Here is a 23,309-nt window from a genome sequence, read left to right as displayed (position 1 = left end):
GGAAGGAACCGTCAATGGTGCGAATGATAGATATTAAAATGAGCGGAGAAAAACTCTTTTACAGTAATTCAAAATGTCGGATGGAATTTGAATTTGTTATGAATGAATGCATGATCGAGTCACTCGAATCGTCCGAGTGTTTAGTTTATCGATCTTATCGAATACTTGGAACGTATTACTGGATAACTCGATCGATAGAGCAACCGTTCAGCAATCTGATCGATTCATTTTTTCCCCCTCATTCCATGAAATATTATATCCAGCTTTGTTGAAAATCACATCGTGGAAAACGGTGGAATAAGCGCTCCAAAAGAAAAATTTCGACGCACGTACTGCTCTTCGTAGAGTGACGTTCGATTGGTTAGGCTTCCACTTTACGCGGCGGTAGACAAATATATCTGTCACTCCGCTGTCTTGCGTAATGTTTGAACGCGGTGCACTTTAGACAAACCTTTTTTTTCTTTCCCGATGAAATCACGGCCGTGACTTCCCGACATTGATTTCGAGGCAAAAGAATCGCGCGAACCAGAGTACACACCTAACCGTTCCATCGACTAGACTCCTATCTTGTTGGCTGTCAGATTGTTGACACAGCCAGTGACACGTTTAATAGGATTATTTATGCTCCTAAAGGCGCTTAAATGGTCCCACGTCCGTATCAGCTTCATCTACCTGACGGCGCGTAGCATAATTATGTCGACACGGTTTGTATATCGGGCTCGGCGAGCCAAGTGACAACGCCTAGACGTTCCTGATTTTGTCTTCGCTCGACTTCCGACGTACTACGAGACGTTTTAATCGCCTACGAACGCGCGATCGCGGCAACACCTGCTCTATAACTTGTTCCGATGATTATTGACATGATTATCTCGCACCACTGGGCACGGAAGAACGAATGGAAATTAATTGAAAGAAACCTTAGACACGTTGCTCCTCACCTTCGAACGGTATCGCCACTTTTCCGTACGCTAACGGTAATGATGTTGCAAAATACGTACCTAGTGATCCAATTCATTTTATTCCCTTTTTTATAATGTCACCGTTTAAAGTTTTTCTGTGTCTTTTTTATCGTTGGTTGCACGTCGTATTTGTTTCGTCAATACACAGGTAATCAGTTTGTGAACGTCTTTGGGAAACTGTTTATAGTGGCCAATTAGCAGATTTTATCGATAGTGTTCTTTAAAACAAAAACAAAATTTCTGAGATTTGTAGGCAGAAAATGTGTGTTATATTTACTATAATTATTTGCTTGATTATTAACTTTACGTAGAGTGGATATTACATAGATGATTCTATGTGAAAAATCAAGTCGAAAATATAAAATAGAATTTTTTCGTGAAACGCCTTATTTTCGAGACAATCACGATTGAATACGATTTACCTGACACGTCTGTCCATTACTCGCCATTACTACTTTTACTGGCCTTAAAGTCGTACTCTATAGCACCTGCTTTTGAAAACACTAGTTTATACAAAGAATCTTTCTTGGAAATTGTTGTAAATCGTAATTTTAAATGGAAAGTTATATTATTTGTTTTTGTAAAGAACAATATTTGATATAGTTAGATGCAACATAGTTATAAGGGCATATTGTATAAGTCAGAATAAGAAGAGAAAATTTTCGAATTTTTGTTTCCTTTGGTTATTAGGAATATTTTATTGTTAATTGCAGGAACAAAATAGAATCAGAGATCTCTTGAATGGTTTCACCTATACAATTATCATTGTCACCATGTTGGGTTCTACGAATAAATACGAACAACGTTTCCATACGTCGTCAAACTTTGAGGATACTAACAGTAATTACTTCGATCAAATGCATATTTATGCGGTGGACGAACAAAATTTACCAACGACCTTTTTCATCTACCGGTTTCGTTAATAACGTTAATGAACTTTATGCTTATGTGCATATTTTTTTAGAGACTATTAATGTTACGCAGTATGTATTTACATCTTAATACGTTGCGTGAATTAGTTCGGTACGAAACAAATCTAACCGTTTCGTAGTGATAGTTAATTAAATTGCGCGTGTGTGAATATCCCCCAGCGTACACGCGTTTAAATAATACGCTTGTACATTCGTGTTCTTAATTGTTGATATCTAATCCATCTTGTACTGTGATACCCGATCCATGTACGATCTTGTATGTTCCGTGCGAGTGTTTATGTGTTTGTGTACACGTGTAGGTACTGGAGGTAATTTGCGGTTTTGAGACGAGGTTGGATTCAGCCGGATAATGACCTGCTGGTACTCGTAACGTTAATTGCACTCGTTTCAGCCTTTTGCACAAAGCTTCATTGTGTTCGGGCTTTAGTTTGAATGCCTACAGACGCCAACGCAAGCGCGAAACAACCGCGTGCGTACGATCATTTTCACGATCATTTTAATGGCGCGTAAAAAATTTACGCACCCATTAATCTGCGATCACCTTGGTACCGAATAACTGGTCGCGTTTTAGGGCTACTTAACATCGGGAACATTGTAGCAGAATTATAGGCGTGAATAATTGGATCGAAGTATGCCCGAAAACCCGTTTAGCAAATTTGAATAAACGTCAAATGCGTTTCTAATATTCGTTGAAAAATGGGAAAAGGTACAGTAGAAAAACTTCGTTTGCGTAGAATCATTTATTTTGAAATGTTAGAGTTAAAAACAAAATTTAGCTTTAAAATTTGAAATTCTACAAAATAATTCAGTCACAGGTATCAGTATATTTTATTTTTCTGAATTATGGCACTTCATGAACTCTCAATCATTAATTTCATATTTATGTCTTTTTATACCACGGATAGTTATCTTATAGACACCATTTTTCATTTCACATTTCGTCTCCAATAATTATGCATATCTTGATATAAGAAAAGGTATTACATACGGAATCTGAATGATAAATGCTAAATAATGATCCAAAAATGTCGTGTATGGTAAAAGATGAGCGAATGAAAACATTGTGTGTATTTATATTTTGTTCTCATTAACCCCTTAACGCTCATATTTTTCGGGTTAACCAAGAATGATCAGTTTTCTTTATTGGATTTGTTTCTAAAAATGCGGTTTTTGTTGCTTACAATGTTGTATTTAACTTATAATTTGAAAGAAAACAAATAATATCATCCCTTAAACGATTAGATTAAACAAATATCATTTTTCAAAGCAGTCAGACTCGGGCATGAACGTTAAGGGGTTAACACGTTGATTGCCACGGTAGTCACCGGTGACCGGCACTTTGAACGTTCAATATTGTTTATAGTGGAAGAACTTTAATACTTGTAAAATTGTAAATAACGCTACTTTAATTTGAAATATTGTAAAATATCAAATTCACCATTAAATTATCGAATATTTCTATGTTTCAATTTGAACAAACGTTGAGGACATTTTTGGTCATGGACAACTGGTGTGGAAGTTAATAAAAATAATTCTATTAACCCCCTGTCGTGCAATGACGAATATAACTCGTTATAAGATCTTTGTGCCAAGTTTCACAATGTTGAGACCACACTCGTTATAAAGTCCAATATATTAAAATAAATCTGTATGGTATGTACGAACCAAAATTAAATAGTATACAGTTGAAAAATTACTCGTAATTAAATCTGTATTAATAATTGCTGCAACCCTTCGAGGCAGTCGAACATTTCCGCAACCCTAAGGTTACAAGGGTTCATCGAGGTTTTTTCATCCGTAGTTGCAACAAGTATCAGGGTGTTCAATCGTGCATAACTTAACGCCGCGGTTAGCAACAGTTCTCACCAGTTTCCCCGGCGCATTGAAAAAACGTTAATTTCCCGAATGCGCGGAGCAGCGAAGCAGCGTGCGTTAATTAACCATTTAATTGGCTTTGATGCGTTGCCGCCTCCGGACGAGTTTCGTCTTTGATCGAAAAAGTAGAACCGCGTGCTGGTCACGTCCGCGTGGAAAATTGGAGGATTCCTGCGACGGTTAAAAAAGTTTGTGCGTTTCAATGATGACGTAACGTGCGCGCCGATGCAATATCGCGACGCGTCTCACCACGCGGAAACGAAGATGCGTTATGTCAGCGGGTGAAAAATGGAGAACCGCTGCCGGCGATATAACACGATATAAGCATGGATCACAGGCGACAACCGCTCATTAGCATACAATACGGGCTAATGGGATCGCACGCTGACGACTACCGTTCAATACCACGTCCCCACGTAACTTCAGTCACCCTTTCGAGGGGAAAGGGCGGCGTCGATGGTATTAAAATTGCCATACAGCCTGGATTAATTTTTCTCTCAGTAGTTTGTGCGCGGTTCCACGGTCAAACCTCCTGTTTTACGAGATATTCCCGTCGATTGCGAAATATTTTACTGTTACGCTAACTGTGTTACACGTTTCCACGAACGATAATTATTATTACTGTTATCGAACGTTTTTATTACGCATTCGTGAAGTAAATATATATGTATATATGTGCATGTATAAAATATACTTGAAACGCGTAAGCACGTTAAAGACGAAGGTAGAAATATTGTATTAAAACCTAACCACGCTTTAAGATTTAATCTGAAAGTGGATCGACAATGAATTCTTTTTCTTTGCTTTTTAATTACTTTTTACAATAATGAATCTCCACATGCGTAATTTAGTTGGTATTTAGAGCAACGATGCAGTAGAGAAAAGGCGTAATGATATTATTCGACGTTTCTTCAGAAAAGAATAAATGATTCCACAAATCAACAAAGTTTATTCTAGAAACGAATAATTAAAGGCTTACTTTTTCTTAATGTTGCTCCACTTAAATATCTACATTAAGGCCAAACGTTAAAGGATATTAAACTTTTCGTTTCTGTCGAGTTCTTTATTGCTCTAAAAACCAAGTAAACTACATAGTGATTTCTAATCTAGATGTATTTATAATATAAGCACCCTTTTCTATGTAGTTTGAAACTGTTTAAATTGCATGTAAAACAGATTTTTAAACCCTTTTCGTTATGGCAGATGGTAGCAAATATTGATAATCTTTGAATTCTTTTTGTTATACAGAGTTTTCAAAAAGGCTGGAACCAAACTTACACTGCGTGTTATTGAAGTCAAATAGATAAAAAAGTTCGTATAAATCTATGTTCGCAAATGCTTCATTGAAAAGAAATAAGCTTTTAAAGATATTTATGATTTATTGTGCTAGTTATAAGAAATGTTCGATCTCGAATATATTCAAAATGCATTTCTGTTATATCTAATACAGACGGAAAATTTAAGAGAATACGACAATCATTAATTCGACGAATGAAAGCTTGCATTCTTACAGAGAGAGGAATTTTCGAACATTTTTTATAACTTTCACAATAAATCATAAATATTTTTAAAAGCTTATGTCTTTTCAATAAAGCATTTTCGGGCATAAGTTTATATGTACTTTTTTCATCTATTTGACCTCAATAACACGTAGTGTAAGTTTGATCCCAATCTTTTTGGACATCTTGTATATGTCCAAAGCTTTCATTAATATAAGGAATTATTTGGATCGATACTCTTCACTTCGAGGAAGAGCGAAATAAAAGAAAGAAATCAACCGTTTATTGTAAAATTCCATGTATTTTGTATTTTATTTTTAGTTTTACTTTTAAAGTCTTTTATCCGTGTTACAAAAAGGTTCAACGTGTACGAGTAGTGAAGTTCTCCATATACATATTATAAGTATACTGCGGATCTCGATATAAAATCATATTTTTATTAACAGAATTAATGAAATGGGAGCTTTGTTGAGGGTTGTCTCAATCCCTAAATATAATAATTCGTGTTTCATTTTAAGTATTTCTTATATTTCTGCATATTGAGTGCATTTTATAGTCTTTTGAGAATTAAAATTCCCCATAAATGCATAAAGATCCGCAGTCTAATTATAAGCAACAATTAGGTAGATAAATAATTGAAAAGCAGATATAATATGCTATTTCAACGTGAAAAAATTTGCGTAATACTAGCGAGATGGTCACTAGTCAGCAGTTTCACGCTTGTTTCATGTTATTTAACGAACCATCGCATCGGTAGTGTGTATTTCAAACGAAATAAAGATTGTCGTTACTCGACAAAAAGGCCGGGTGATTAATTTTAATGACTAACGTGCATATCAGTTCCATCTGTTGTTTCTTACCACGCCACGACCAGCTTCTTTTGTCCCATTAATAAAATTCTTTATCTGCCCGTTGCTATTTTACGTTCACGCGGCTAGGAAGCAACACAAATGTAACTGAAAATTACTGTAACTAACGTGTAATAACATATCGAATTACGTTTATCGTTGTACACCCCGCAGTTCAGCCAGAACACGTATGGCTCGTCGAAATGATAAAACTAACACGAATCGGACTGGGTGTGCATTGTACGCTGACTGCTATTTACACGTCATCGCATTATACTTCTAACTACGACCCTCGTTACAGCTCTGGTGCAGCGAATGCGTGCGAATAGTCAGTTTTAGTGCGGAGGCAATAAAAGACGCGAGGCGTCGTTGTTATTGCTTTCCTCTGCTGGTAGTCCCAGGCGCTAGTTTCGCTGGTTGTTGTTTCATTATCGTTTTGTCGGACTTTCAGCCGCGGATTATTGAGATAATGTGATAAGTAGAGGATTTCGGACCGATACGTAGCGCAAAGTGCATCTAGGAACTGAAAAATGCATATCAAACGTTTTTATCGTCGTTTGCGCAAAAGACTAATGAAACTAAATTCGCCAGCAAGTAACGAATGTTTGATCGGTGTCGAGTATCTCTAGCACAGCGATAAAATTTGGAGAATTCCGAAAGGCAAACGATAAACATCTTTATTAGTCAAGAATATACTAGAATATTCTGTTAATTTATGCAATACGTGCCGAAGAAGTTGTTCTTAACGTTGATATAAAGATTCATTGAATTCGAGAGATGTGTACACTTGTTCGGAAGTATCGCATTTATTGACAAAGGACTTTGTAAGACATTAGATAATACAGCTCATCGAAGGCTAGAATGTCAGGTATAAAGTTCCATTAAAATAGTAGTTGTAATGTTTAAACGACTTAGACGTTGCCATCTATAAAGAAATCACATTACCTTGATTTTAATCCAAAACATTCTTAGATATTTTATGTACACTTTTATCGTTGAACTCAACATCTATATAAATAGGTATTAAATAATTACCGAATAAACTGGAGTACTTTTATACGTCTTAACATATCTTGCATCCTCTCGTTGTTGGATACGACGCCAACAAAACCTTGTTAAATCATTGTTTACAAATTTGTCAGACTGACAATGGACAGTTTTCAAGCACGCACTCGGTTCTCTTTATAAAATTTTTCGATTACTCGAAGCTTCGGTCGAAGTTTGCAAGAACGCTTTACGATACGTAGTCGGCAGATCGCGTACTAGCCTTGGCACAGTAAAAACGGCAATAGGTCGGCGGTAAAATAAAACGAACGGTTACAAACTGTAGCCACTGGTAGTTGAAGAGAGTATAGAAGCAAGTAGCTGTCGATAATGAGAAACTCGATAAAAACACCTGGACCGTTTCGTCTCAATTGATGTACGTCCCGTCATAATTGATACTCTAACGTCGTAGTGGCAGCTTCAGAGGTTGTAGTTAAGGAGTCTTGGATTACGTTTAATGAGACGTTGCTTTTGACTTAACAAAAGGCGATTACGGATTCGTTTATCTCAAGAAAACTGACCATTTGCCGCGGGTTCCTTTCACTCGATCAGGAAAAATTAACGTGTTTCTCGGTACGTGAAGCGAAGAATTTTTCAAATAGAATACCTGCTTTCTAATACTGCTCGAAACTAATCGCGCGTATAGCTCTGTGTTTCTTCGCCTCGTTCTGTATTTCGTTAAACGTGTTGCCCCCCCCCCCCATCGTTTAACGAACTTTTTGGTAAAGTGTGATTGTGAAAAAGTAATTTGTCTCTCACGATACACATATACGTATGTTTTACGTAGACTGAATAGCGAAGTTCTCCCAACTATGTACGCCGTAATCCGGGACCTAAATCAGCTCGTTAATTTTCATTCTTTCACGTGGGACGATAAAATCTGATACGAGGGCGAGGTATGAGACACACGTACGTGATCTACATTAACGCGTGACAGAATGAGAATTTCTTTTGCGGTACGCGCTGATATATGTATATATAGATATATATCAGAAACGTGCGTATATCTATATGCACGCCACGGTATTCTAAGCCTGATGCATTCCTATTAACGCGTTATTATACACCGCGTATTAGAAACCGTGTTTGCGACTCGTCAATGTGTTCATACGTGTGTACAAAACATTCTAGAAGGATGAAACAAACGTGTTTCGCGAAAAAATTTCGTACATTTTCAACGGATATGAATTATACAAAGACGTGCCCATTTTATTTAGTCGTTCGTATAACATTGTCGTCATGTTTATAGTCTAACCACATTTTAAAGCAATGTGAACCAGTTTATTTTTCTACGTTATAAATATTTTCAATGTTTAATAAATCTATAATACACTTTACGTATTCTTTTCTATGAAATTAAAACCGAGAATAAAATTGACAAAGGGGAAAATAGTTTAACATATATTCATTAAATCAAAATAAGTAACAAATAAATGAAACGAACTTTGTAACTATACATAGAACGTTACAAGTGAGCCACGATTAGTTTTAATTCATTGTTTCTCAAAATTGTTGCAAAATACTAGTGTTGCTTTCAATTATTTGTTTTGTAAAGCTTTTTTGAGTAAATCCTTATTTTCTTTCGCACTCACTTTGAGATTGATTTTTAATAATATGTTTATAGAAGCATTTCTCTATTTTATGGTTGGTAAATACTAGATTTTTGGTACCAAAGGCGTACATGTTAACACACAAGCTTGCTCCATTTCTCATTCAGTTAAGGTGGATCTTGTGATCTTCATATATGATCATATATATTCTTCAAAATGATAATTTTCCAAATTAAATATTTTCTTTTATATATTTCTTTTGCCAAATGCATACCTTGTGTTTTGATTTTGTAAATTTGCATACGACTTCTTGTAGGAAATGTAACCATGATTATCATCTTTATTAACACTAGAACAAAATGACCCCTTCGTAATTTCTAATAAAATTTAATATAATTATATATTATAATTTAAATAAAATTTGTTTATAAAAGAATGAATAAACATTTACTTCCATTGCATAATACATTTCTTCAAGTATCTATCGTTTTAATTTCTTTGGTACAAATAAATACACCATGATTGTCGGTAGTTCTAGTGTTAATAAAATTGAACTGTAAATATCTATCAAGTTAATTTTCGTTCGTGTCTCATGTTGCAACGTAACAATTGATAGTCGTCTATTTTTGTCAAACAAATTTGATATTACATGAAAAATATATTTCATATGGAATTAAATATTATTGCATCTTCTTCGATCTTACAGTAAATTTGAAGATTCAGGCTTCGTTTAATTTTAATTTGCAATAGGAGTTAGAGAAGGACGTCTAATTTGAAAATTACATCGTAGCGGTAGTAATTGTAGAGACGAAGTGTCGCCAAGTACGCCAATGCGCAAAACACGATTCACTTTCGAAACAAATCGATAAGATCTCAGTCGGACAGATTTCAAATTAATGTCAATGCAGACCGCGCGCAAGCCACGGACGGAGTTTATTAATGCGAGCGACGTAAGGTAGTTCTAACGTTATGGCGGTTTCATGCAAAGCAGACGTTTCACCGACACAATGTTAACGTAACTCGAGAAGAAATTGAGAGAAGCGTGGCGGATGACAGCGTCGTTCGCGCGAAAACCGTGTAATTATTTACAGGCTGAAATTGATCGGAACACGATGGGGTCGCAATTTCAGTGTAGTCAAAATGGTTCTCAACGAGCTTTCTTTTTTGTACGTCGATGAAAACGTACGCCTTAATTACACGTACCACGGCGAGCATAATGCGTTGATATAATTGGCTCCTTTAATATAGTATCTGTTATACTTTCTAAGGCTATGAAGAGCCGGCAGCACTTCGCCACACGCAATTAGTTTAATTAACGCCATCGATGCACGATAAGTGAAAGAGAACGGGTATCATTTTGCCGTTGTTGGTATGGTTAATTGCTGAAAAGAGTCAGTCATTGTTACGAATGAGATTCGAACGGCGCACAATAAGCCAAACATCGATTGGTGGAAAGAAATCGGAAATTGAAAGTGTTTAGAGTTTTGGAATTTTCGGTATTACTGATCGTCTGGGTATGTACTTTGTAACTATTTACTTATCATACAAAATTGGCCTGGTGTAAGGGTTTTCTCGTATACAGTGATTCCTTGTTAATTCCTTGTTATCGAGGGAGGCACTACGAAATTGCGGATTCTTATCTTTGTTAGACTTGATCGCGTTGCACATGAAAGTAAGAAACTCTGACAGCGAGAAAAATACAGAAAACGATTGTTTATACTACAAGTTTTTAAATTATTCAGAAGTCGAAGTATGTATTTTTTTTACAAATTACATGATTCTCGTCTTATAGTTCAAGTTTCAAATAGGAGAACTGATTTCTTAATAACGTTACACCGTATAACATACTTATCGGCAATCATCGGTCAATTCTTTTGTATCACATTTTTAATTGCTTTAGATTTTTTTTAGTAGTAGTTCTTATGTATTTTTTCTTCTTTATTTTTAAACTTAATTTATACGTTTGTTAGGAAGTTTGATTAGTCCTATGCATGAACAGTTAATGACTAGGTTTCTAACGTTCAACTTGTCAATGCAGTTCCAGGAATTGGTGGGAATGACTCCGCGAACAATATCGAGGGAATAATGTACCTCATGAACGCGAGAAAAGATCAACCATATTTATCAGCCAGTTGATACTAACATTCACGATTTTTACACATTGTTGATTATATCACAGTTTTACAGTATTACATATTTTGTTGTATATACAGGGTGTTCGGCCATTCTTGGGAAAAATTTTAATGGAAGATTCTAGAGGCCAAAATAAAACGAAAATCAAGAATACCAATTTGTTGATGGAGGCTTTCTTCAAAAGTTATTAAAAAATTAAATTCAAAAATTTCAAATCATTCTGGAAAAAATATTTTTAGTTGCGGGGGTGATTTAAAATTATTTTTGGTGAATAGACATACCCCCGAAATCCTATCCATTTTCGAGTCAAAAATTCAAATAGATTCTGAAAGTTTCGGCGAAAAAAAAAATTTTTCATTCGACCTAAAAAAATTATTTTCGGTTGCAGGGGTCAATTACAATCATTTTTGATCATTAGACATATCTTCGAGATCCTACCCACTTTCGAGAAAAAAATTCTTTACCGAATATATAATGTATGATCGGAAATGTTTCTATAACTTTTTAACGAAACCTCAATCAACAAATTATTATCCTTGATTTTCGGCTTATTTTGGCCTCTAGAATCTCCCATTAAAATTTTTCCCAAGGGTGACCGAACACCCTGAATATCTTATATCTTTCTAGAGTAAGACCGTGATTAATCGGTGTAATGTGGACCAAAACGAGCTGGACAGTTTGTGACCCACAGTTTAAGATCTGAGAAGGAATAATTAAAACTATATTATGACTACCAAATAAACTCTTTACGTAGCAAGATATGTAAAACACTTTATATGGAAATTATTTAATAGTCGATAACTACCAAAATATTATAATATCTAATTGTTGACAAGTGTTTCCAAACTTATATACGACCTCTTTTTTTTAGCGATTTTTCATAATTTTCATAGTGTGACCACTTATTTCGGCGTCACCCTATAGATCGATCAATTGATTTATCGGATCGCTGAAGGAAACGAGGGATCAGGTTTATTCAGAGGAGAGACGCACGTCAAGCAAAGAGTGTCCGTGATTAATGATAGACCACGATCCCTGAATCGTGCTTCTTAGATTTTCGATTCATTATTCACGCGACTTCGGGCTTCTTCTAACTTCTAATTTTAAATGGCTCCGATTTAGCAATCGCCAGTTGGGTTGCCGTGTTTGCATCTCGTTATCTCTTGTCTATATGATAACGCACTCTACCGTGAATTCTATATTAAGAAGCTTAGCGCGTTTGTACGAGCATTATTGCGCGCATGGGTCTGATAATATTATATGCAAATTACAGAAATTATCGCGCGTGCAATTAGTAATAGACGCTTGTACCTCGTGCGTATCCTCGTGCGTTTTAATGATAGGAACTTCGCTTGCTGGCGATATAAAGCTATGTCTGGCGTTTGTCTCGGATATCTGTATGTTAGACCGTACTACTACGGTAGTCTTCAAGGCGAAAGGAGAGAAGGCCAGATAAGGTAATGTCCTGGCAATGGTATATGTGCTTTCGTTCACACGCGGATACGAGTGATCTGTAGCGATCGTTATCTACCGTGTCCCCGTATAACACAATTATTTGCACCGGTAATACGACTGGCCGTGTTCCATGCAGATATCTAAGTATTTCGACATGTCGGTGCAAGGTAACGTACCGAGTAAGCGGGTAAACGAAACAAAAAGGTAACCCTGTGTCTTAATGTTTGTGCGTCAAACCTGCTGTGAAACCTGGACGCGTTGTAACAAAGTCTATATCATTTAGGTAATTACATTGATTCGATGATTCGTCGGTGGAATCCAAGATATAGTGTAGCCGCATAGAAAAATTTCAAGTTCAACGAGAATTTCTGTACCTTGTTTGCCCCGCGAGTCCCGTGTAGCTGTAAATGATATTTATCGAGCTATAAACATAATCTCGAGAAAGTCACATCGTCTCGTTTTTATGCTTATCCGCCGATTCCTTATTATCGTTAAGATTGATAACTTTCTACTCGTTATTGGAAATGACGACTATGATTGCATCTAATTGGTCAGAAAGTTGCTTTCGTAATTATTTTCTTTCTTATCAGATCGTTTTACGAGACTTTGCATGTTCTTGTTTTAGTAAATCATAGAAAATATGCTGTGGTCAATCATTTTGTATGACTTTATCTGGTCGTTAAATTATTTTATTAATCTTTCTTTTATGGGAATCGAACAGTTTATATCAATATGTTTAAGTTGTAAAACATTTCTCATTCTGAAAAAATGATTTCAATTCTGGAATGAATGGGTCCTTTTTTGTTAGATTCGAAAAGCAGAGTATGCTTAATAATAATTTTCTTCGGGGTCATTTTTAAATGATAAATATTAACAACTGGTAAAAGAATGAATACAATTTTTTTAAGAATACTATGAGCGTGAATAATTTTATTTGATATACTACCATTTAACCATTTTTAATGTCCACAATACAGTGTGTCTGGTTCATATTGAATGCAACAGTTTCAGACAAATTCTTATTTAGTAACCATGTGTTGAGTGTTGGTACTGCGTGCAACTGCAATTTCCTTCATTCCCTCATTTTGTCAGTGCAGGTGTAACCTATTATTGTTAACCACGCAGTCAGAAAAATTACATTTTGAACGATTTTTGAATCACAATTTTTGAATCATGTTTACCATGAGATCGCCATTGTATTTCTCCGCGATTAAGGTCCACATAATCAATTTCGTTTCGTACAAATTCATTTCGATCGGACGTATGGTTACAAAAAAGTCGTAAAGATACCCTTAGACGCTTGGAAGTCTAAAAAGATGCGACGAAAGATAATATCAATGATTCTGAACCTCCGAACGAAGATCTGCGAATGGCGCGTGGTAGCGAAAACGATCGTCGAAACTGCAGGCTCGTCGATACCGAGTGACATTCCGGGGGACGAAAATCTGCCATGAAATTCCATTTTGGTCGTTCGAATTGCAGAAATTGTGGGACTACCATTCATGGCACCCCGCGGTGCATTTCACACTTGCAGCGGCGGTGCACTCTCGCGTCCACCGAGTGGTTAGCCACACGATGCAATTATCCGAGGCAGTTCTTACGCCTCTAGCGTGTGCGTGTACACGCTAGTGTATACACGTCGTGCGTTGGAGCAGGTACAAGTTAGAGCAGGTCACTTTCGCTGCCGGCTCGAACTGTTCCAGTCGTCGCGCACGCGTGCTGCTCCATTCATAAAGCTATAGAGGCGCGTATAGCGCGTATGGGTGGGTTACACGTAGGTGTGGGTTCCGCAGTCGCATAAATACACGGAAATGTACCGCATGTGCCTCCGTCGACGTAATTTCTAGTCGGTATGTTTTTTCCGTTGCGTTTCACGAATCCCGTGGTGGGGAAAAATTGATACGTAACGCGTCGATATCAAAAGGCGTCAAACACGAGTCGGGCGTGATTTAATTGGTTCGCGCGAAAGATGCTGAGTTATATAACGTGAAATTACGCGAAATGCTAGCGGCGACTTTTACGCGTCGTTCGATATATCCGAGTTTTCACGGCGCGCCGCGATTATGCACAGTCATATCTATTGAAAGAGATATAATAGATGATCTAGTGTTCTGTATAGAAGGTTCTGCTCGAGCCAGGCAGCGCGAGTTTATTCGTTTAACGCGAGGTTTCGTAACCTTTCAATTAAGAGCGAAGTGCCACGGCGGTGCAACCACGCTCTTAAAGTAGTAACCGTGAGCGTAGACCATGGAGACAGCTTCGATCGTGCGGAGTCTTCGTATTTAAACGGAGATCGGACCCGCGATGATTTAGAATCGAGATCGATAACGTGATTCCCGTCGACGCCTCTGACTAGCTTTATCGGTAACATCGTCAGGGTGTTTGTCTCGCGATAAAATGAGCCGACAGCGATCGATCGATCGATCGATCGATGGATCGATAGTCGTCCTCCGTTGATCCGGACGCGGATTCCGTTATGCGCAGAAATAAGATCGATTATTATTAATGAGGAATTTACGCATTCATTCTGCTGGCAATTACAGATTTTATAAAATTAGTTTTCCCGACGAACATTTACCTTGAATCATTAATGTCGATTATGGTTGTAACACACCATTTATTGTTTCTGTTTAAGCGAATGTCAAACAGACGTAATAAATTCATATAAAAGTAACGAACTTTATTCTTAATAATTTACCTTTAACACTGAACGTTAATTTAAAAATTTACGTCGAAAAGTAAATTAAGTATGTAACATACATACTAGCCTGTAACATATGGTCTTGACCTATTTCGGCGATTAATTTCCTGTCTTAAAACTCAAATCAAAACGTAGAAGTCTGATGATTATTTTACACGCTTTGAAAAGTGTAAATTCCATTATTCTTTCATTTAAAACATTTACGTTAAATGATTTGAAACATAAGTATGTATATAACTACAAGAGAACATACATACGTTATACTCGATAGAGAAATACAATTTGTAACGTGTGCTGGATATAACGTGGCTGGCGCCTTTCAATTATTTAAGGAGTAGACGCTGTTACATAACTACAATGCACATAATTCCTGCTACGCTTCCAGTTTGTGGACGCTAGACAAACTCGTAGCTTGAGGTCATGCCCAGTCATAGAACTTTTCTACGGAACAGTCGCTTTGTAACTTTTATTACGGCTATTAAAACTTTTATCGCATGTGTGAAATTTTATACAACACGAACGAAAGTTTACGCAGTAGGAAGTGGCCGTGTGTCACTTGCATTCTAAATTCTTGTTAACTTTATGTTACTTCGGATGTACATTTACACTTCAATAACAGTATAAATCCGTTAGTATTCTTTAGTTTGGTTTCCGTGTATTATTAGAACATCATAAAATGTTATCGTCACACATACCTCGGTACAGCTAAAGTAGCTTATATAACGTAACTTTGAAATTAAATTATTATATTATTATGTTTATAAATTAAAATTTAATGGGGCTTGTATTTTTGTAGATAGTCAATGTTTTTTTCGTTGCGCCAATTATTATGTAATATATTGTTTTAAAGAAACTAATATATTTTTTAGGAGAAGTGACGAGCATCAATACTGTATATAATAGTTTGTTTTTCAGGAAATATTAATGAAATTTTAAAACTAATATAATATTAGAGACGAAAATTAAAAAGATAGCATAAGAAAAATAAATAAAAGTGGGAATTATGCAGATTTAAAATTCATATAAAAACGAGTAATATTAACTAATGTACCTGGATAAAAATTAAATAAGATGCTTGGTAGTAAAACCAGAATCTTTTTTATTGATCACACTACTTACAATCAGTAGTCGAAACATCTGTTATGTAAACTACTATGCATCTACAGTGTTGATGTTTCTATTTTCAAAAAAAGTAAACTAGTTTATGCATCATAACTTAGACATTAAATTATTATGATTATAAATTAAAGTTTAACGCAACTTGTATTTTTATGCATAATACCTACGTAAATGTCAATTATATTATTTGTATGTCAGTAATCTGCTTTATAAGGTAGAAAATAAAGTTTTCTCTGTCTGTTGTAATTAATTCGAATATTTTACTTCTCGCGAGAAATTGCTTATTTTAACAAGTTCTTCCAATTATATCATTGTATGACGTACAATTTTATTCTCATTGTTCGATGTCTATGTATTTGCTATACGTATTTGTTTATATTTTTGTATAACATTTCAATTGAGTTGAAGTCGAGAAACTGAATCGATCACTTTGTTACATTAATATATTGCACGATTGGGCTTACAACGTTCTTGACAACATCATTTGTTACTTTTCACTTTAATATAACTCTGTTTACATCTTTCATCGATACGACATCTTATCTATCATTCTTCGTCGGATCCAAATCAATTAATCTTAAATTCATCAGTTAAGATTATCTCGGACTATTCTTTTGTCTCTAATTTAAATTATCTTCCGAGAAAGTAATCTTAACTTCTTAATCTTCGAAATGAAAGGTTCGATACTTATAACACGTCCACTCAGCCTACATTCATTGAGTCGACGTCGAACTATTTCGAAATACATTGTTTTTCTATCAATATTTAAAGATAGAAAGCAAACTTTTGATGCAGAAATAAATATATAATATATAAACCTATCGTTTATCTCAGGCGTAGAAAATTTCTTTTTTTTTTTAAGGGAGATGACTCCCAAAGACTGAAAACCACCCTTCTAAATAAACATTAACTGTTTCTTTTAATTTGTTAAAAAATACATTGCGAAACAAAGTTAACGTGTTCTAAAACTACGGTGTAGCTAGTATTGCTGGTTTTCTACGAAAGTAAACAATTATTATAAATTAAAGTACGTGCAGCATGTGTCAGATTATGGCCGTTGGTTTGTATTTCTGATGCAGCGCGTGCACGTTTTCCTGTCGGTACGCTCGCACGAGAGGCGTTATAATGCGCGATATAGGTGAACTCATTCGATATATAATTATCTGCATTTTTAACGGTCACGATGGTGTTTCCAGGCTCGAAAGTGTTGGCTCGATCTCTTTTGCGTACGGTTCGATTGTAGAGAACCGCATTTGCCCGGTATGCAGTTGCAGGAGCGCAAGGGCTACCGTTACGAACCCGCTGTGAAAGTGCACTAACGAAAGTGCGAATACCAATGCGGTTTTTACTCACACTGTGTACGAAATGTGTGTACCACATTATGCGTGCCGGATCTAGAATTCACCGTTAACGTAGATCGTTTCCTTGAGACAACGGTTGCAAAGTGCAAGCTGTAAAATGTTGCCTGTCTTGTTTTTCGATACGCTTAGGGGCGGAAACCGTAATTATTATTCTTGCAGATTCCCCAACGCATATAGGATGTTTCATAAATGATATGGAAAACTTGCACAAAGGATCGAACGGATTCTAAGTAGCGTGATCGAAAATTAATCGTTTCTCAAATAAAAAAAGGTACATTCGTAAAGTTTAAATAAGAAGATGAATATACTAATTTCAGAACGACGCAACCGCAATAGATCTACGAATAGAAGATTGAATATTTTCGAATCGTTTTCAAATGTTTGTAAAGACCTTCTGGTTGCGTTTTACGAGCTTCATTATCTGTTCAAGTTTAGGTCTATAATTTCGAGACACCCTGTAGAGCATATTAGTTCTTTCAAAGTACTGCGTACTTGGGCGAGCGATAAAGTCATTTCGAGCAGCTTGTAATTACAGTATCGCCGAACTGCAAGTGCATACAATATTTCCGTAAATTATATAGTGTATTTAATGATAACGGAGCAAAGGGAAAGCGAGATGGAAATGTTCTCACAGCGTCGTGATAAGAATCTTAAGTAATATGTATACAGGAACGTTAATTTCTATAGAAAATGTTTAGCGGTTGATTGGATTGTCGGATACTCGATTAAGAAACGAGAGGTTCCCGCGAGGGGCGCGGTAGCTAGAAATTGTGCATCTCAGTGCTCAACTCTATTTCCCTGGCTATTAGCGTTAATCGATTATAGCATGACGGATCGAATGATTTAAATAAAGACCGGGTGCGTCACGGGCCCGGCCTGGTACAGTTGACCGCGCCCGACAAAATGATGCCATTACATTTGCTCATTATCATGTCCTATCTGTTACGTTTTTCCTAACGACGCGATCAGTGATTTTCCGTTTGCTACGTTCAAACAACTTATTATTACAGACTGGAGTTTCCCGGTACAAATCGTGCCTATTTAGGAAAGTTTTTCAACGTTTCACAAACATTGCAATTATCTTCTCGAGGGGTCAAATGATATTGATGTTGGTGTGTACCGTGTGATTTAAGTCTATTTAAAGTGGATACTTTTGGTGTCTGTGGCCATGTCATGGGTCAGTGGTTACCAATCACCGAGCTCATGTCTCGTTCAATTGAATAATTAAAGACTTAATGATTTTAATTACAATTGAAAACAATTAAAACTGCTACGATTGGTGACTAAGTGACCCATGACATGAGTTTGGCGATTGATACAGGCACCCTAATCAGTTAGCTGTTGCGATCTCTTTGAAAAGTGTGTATCTAAATTGTGTCACGAGTATACTCGTCAGGTACAGAGTATGTTATAATATTATTATAATATAGAATTAAATTGGAATGAAAAGACTATTTTATTTTTATTACTAACATTTATTTATTTATATTTAATTTACACTTGTATAGGTTGCATGTAAAGGAAAAAAATTTATGAAATATCAATTACTTAGAAAAGTGATTAGTTAGTTTAATCTGCTGTCGTGGAATGACATTGAGTAAAGCAAAGTACAATACATAATGGATTGATTTTTTCCAAATATTATATTTGTAACAATGTACACATTTTCGTGTAGGATTAATTTTAAAGATGTACTTGGTATGTAATCTGGAATATGTTTCCTGATTAAATGTGTAGCGATAGGTTTAGTTGGCTGAGTTCGTGTTGGTTTTACAGTCTAAATTGGATACAATGCATTTCATCAAGAACTTTATTTACATTAATTCTTCATTGTTCTTTTTATATATTATAAAGAAATTTAAACAATAGCAAATAGTAACTACCTTTTACACATGACTAGTATATTCGTCAAAAACAATTAACTGGTCAAATAGACTCAAATCACTCGGTACATACTAATATCAAAATGCCATTTGACCCCCTGAAGAAGTTAACTGCAGTGCTTGTGAAACGTTGGAACACTTTTCTAAAAGAACACGGCTTATATTAATTGTTAGAACTCGGACTACTGAGTAATTGGTAGTTTGAAAAGTATTTTTTAGAATTTTTATTAGTAAAAATACACGCATCTGTGACGGTTAAATCTTAAATAATTTTCATAGACTAAAATTTAGAGATGTAGTATTTATTAAATGGGTAAATGGTATTTTATAATTTATAGTACAAATATAAAGATGATCTAAAAAAAAATTAAAAAAGTAGAATAAATTGATTTGTAAGAGACTCTACTTTTAAGATACTTTAATTACAAAATATATCTGTTTTGGAAATTTTTGCTTATAATTTACATATAACAAACATTGAAAATAAAATACATTGAACCGTGTTTTACTTAAATTGATGCATGTTCTCTATATTTTTAATGTTGATTATATCTAATAAAAACACTTCCGGGGAAAAATTATATTCTATATTTTTAACTTATTTCGTGACTAAATAATCAATTTGTTTTCATTTGTACCATGAATTACAGAACATCTTATTTGAAACGATGTAAGAAAAATATATTTTTATGGTTTACTTCAATGTATCCGTAGAAATAGATATTTAAGTATCCACATTTTTTTACACGAATAATTTTCTTTTGCACTCTTTTAAATTATAAGAGGCACCTCTTAATGGTTCTTTTCCGCTACTTTGAAAAACACTGTACCCTAGTAAAATCCTGTATCCTGTATCGTGAATTATTTTCAATTCTCGTGGTTATATCATCGTCGTTAATCTTAATTAATCTTCCATTTCGTTCTTTATGTTCCAAATGCGCGTCTAAATTTCTCAAACCATTCATGTTTAACTAGTTTTTCTTTTTCTATGAATGGTGAAGCTGAATATGTATTACGTTTGCCTCTATTCCGACGAACTTGACTGCTTCGTGCTTAAGTCAGAAATGACTAATGACGCGTACGAAGTATTTCTCGAATTTGCATCGTTTGATACATTTATAGGGTATAGAAAAATTTGTAATTACATATCGATTAATCGTTAATCGTTGAAAAAATTGATTTAGTACTTCATAGCATTTAATGCTGACTTTCAACGAGGTTATTTAGAATGTGGTACTATTACTTGTTTTTACGTCGCTCCAGGAATTTGATTTAGCTGGATCGAGAAACTAGTGGGACTATGATAAAACCTTGCTGTTACTAGTTAAGTTTCCCGCAATCGTACCGACTAATTTCTAATGCAGATACGTACGTTTGTATGTTGCAGGTGACGTACGCCGAACGGGCCAGTATTCATGCCAGTATGCCAATCAAATGCCAGTAGAGAGCCAGTATCTGTATCTGTCGCTACCAATAGCCAATTAATAAGTTACTTAGATAGTTAAATTAATAGGCAATACATCACCTTTTGGATAATCGTTTACTAGATAACGTCGTTTACAGACGTAGCTGTTATACATATTATAACTAATCGAGGAGCAATAAGGCTCGAGTAGCGAGCAATTATTTTCTCATCGTAACTTTATCTGCGATCGCAATTCTTTTCCGCAGGTTTATCGGTAGCTTTTTTTTTTCTTTTGTTAAAAATCACCGGTGACCGCGTGTTTTCGGAAAGAATATATTTATAAATCGAACAGTGAGATCGAGTTGTGATTATCGAAGTGAACTGACCGATCGATTTCTCGGCTGTGAAGTGAATTAATACCCCAGGAAAACGATCGAAACGGAGAAAGGAAGTGCACAGCGTACACGGGCGAGCAAACGCTGGAAACGCTGACTTACTTCGAGAGCGCCAACCTGCAATCAAGGTTCATGGTTTTCATGGTGAGTCATTCTATCTGTTTCAGTTAATTCTAATACGGTCACTATTTTTTCCTCTCGTAGCGTTTCCACTTATCCCCCCCCCCCCTGTCGAACGCGCGTTATCGCGGCGCGAAAGAAATTTGTTGCAAGAAATTTCGAAGAAGTTTCCCGACTCTTTTACGCGTGATTTCTCCTCGCTTTTACCCTCTTCTTTTCACCTTGTCGGCCGCTCAATTACGAATTGACGAACAAACCCGTTACGAGCGACTCGGTTTTATGCAAAGTTTCTTCCATCACGGAACATGCCGCAAGTTCCACGAATTATATAGCACGTGTCACAAGCAATTTGCATAATGCGACATCGACACTTCTCCGATGCACCGAAACGTTATCTTTATACACGTCGTATCGTTTCATATCGCGGATCATTGGATTATCGAACTCGCGGCTTAAACGGAACATCCGATAATGGCAAATTCGAAGAATTGAAATTGTCTCGTAAATATCGATAAACAAGGACTACCGAAAGTATTGCAAACTTCTACATCTCGCAATTTATTTTCATTCTTGCCTTATCGCGAGGTCGAAGCAGTATTCAATGTACATCGCGGACGGTTCAAATAAACCTGGTTCGACGAAATCGACGCAAGTATCGAGAATTTCTCGAGTTTTTACAAAAAATTGACAAAATTTTCTTTTCGCATCGCAAATATTTTTCGATACTCGGAACTCGTACTCTTGAACGAGCTCTATCAACTTTATAGCTACATTATAGCTAATCAGATTAAAGATTATTAATTAGATATTTTAAAATTGTTAAAATGTCTGGTACGCGTAAGTTTGATCGTCGATTTTCCCGCCAATAAATGAATTGGTAAACGTGGGTATTATAAACGATGAATGCCATATTCTTGTCACGACCGCTGCAAAGGTTTCTTCGCAGTGTGACGTACAATGGCTCATAACCAACGTTGATTAATCTCAGCAACGTCAGTTTCCTGCGAATACGATTAACATTAATTTATGGAATGAGGCGTCTAACCTTTAAAATTTAAATGTAAGGTGCGAAAATTTGGAGTATAGTTCGTTCTGATTACTTAAAAGAAATTGAAATTGAATCTGTAATTATTTATTATTGAAAGAAGAATCCCTGGCCTTATAATTGCTACAAATGGGGCTTACATACTTGGGATCAGCATATAATTCAAATTTACTGCTAGGGTATTTCCAAACACCTTGTGTATTGTCAATATTCTGTTGACAATGATAATTTCGATCACATTCTTAACAAGTCCATTTAAGAAATTTATTACAAATTAAATTTTATTGGGCTCGATTAATATATTTTTGTATTATGGTCTTAATTACTCCAACAGTAATTACGACAATAATATAAAAAACTGTTAGCATTAATAAATTTATTAAATAGATATTTGTGATTATTTGAAAATAAATTTCGTATTACCCGTCGAATTTTTTCTATGATCACCATAATGTAACTACAAGTCTAAATTCTGAAAACAAAAATTTTATACTATCGAACAATATATTATTTTGTAGCATATATGAGATTAGTAATATTTCCAAATTAATATCATTGTAATATAATGTATATCACTAGCTATCAGAATTATATAAAATATATGTTCATCATAATGTAACTAGAAGTCTAAATTCTGAAAACAAAAATTTTATACTATCGAACAATATATTATTTTGTAGCATATACGAGATTAGCAATATTTCCAAAGTAATATAACTGTAATATAGCTAATATATGTTTTTCTCATATTGAGAATGGTAAAGTATGGCAGAAACGACCCTACTTTACTTTAATAACAAAAGAAAAATATCATTTGTAACGTTTACATTTTCCTAATTTAATTTAATGTGGAAGTAGCGTGCAGAAGTTACCCGTTGGGGAGCGTTTCTCTAAAATTTTCATTCGTTCCGGCAGTCCCTGTGCCTTTGACTATGGTCGACACCTTAATGCAGACAGCGCAGCGTGTTACGCAAATTAGTTGCCG

The 23,309-nt window shown here is 35.4% G+C and overlaps 1 protein-coding gene across 2 annotated transcripts in view; it reads left to right on the top strand.

The window, feature by feature from the left end:
* LOC143340195 (uncharacterized) overlaps positions 1-23,309 on the top strand; it is a 937,384-nt gene that overhangs the window by 11,102 nt on the left and 902,973 nt on the right. For both annotated transcript variants that reach the window (XM_076761872.1, XM_076761870.1), the window contains exon 2: positions 20,747-21,303. In XM_076761872.1, the coding sequence (XP_076617987.1) occupies positions 21,292-21,303 (12 nt within the window). In that variant the 5' untranslated portion in view covers positions 20,747-21,291. The remainder of the gene's footprint in view (positions 1-20,746; positions 21,304-23,309) is intronic.

Source organism: Colletes latitarsis, chromosome 3, assembly GCF_051014445.1.
Source record: "Colletes latitarsis isolate SP2378_abdomen chromosome 3, iyColLati1, whole genome shotgun sequence".
Lineage (NCBI taxonomy): Eukaryota > Metazoa > Arthropoda > Insecta > Hymenoptera > Colletidae > Colletes > Colletes latitarsis.
The sequence above is the reverse complement of the archived record's forward strand: the minus strand, read 5'-3'. Positions and strand labels throughout refer to the sequence as shown.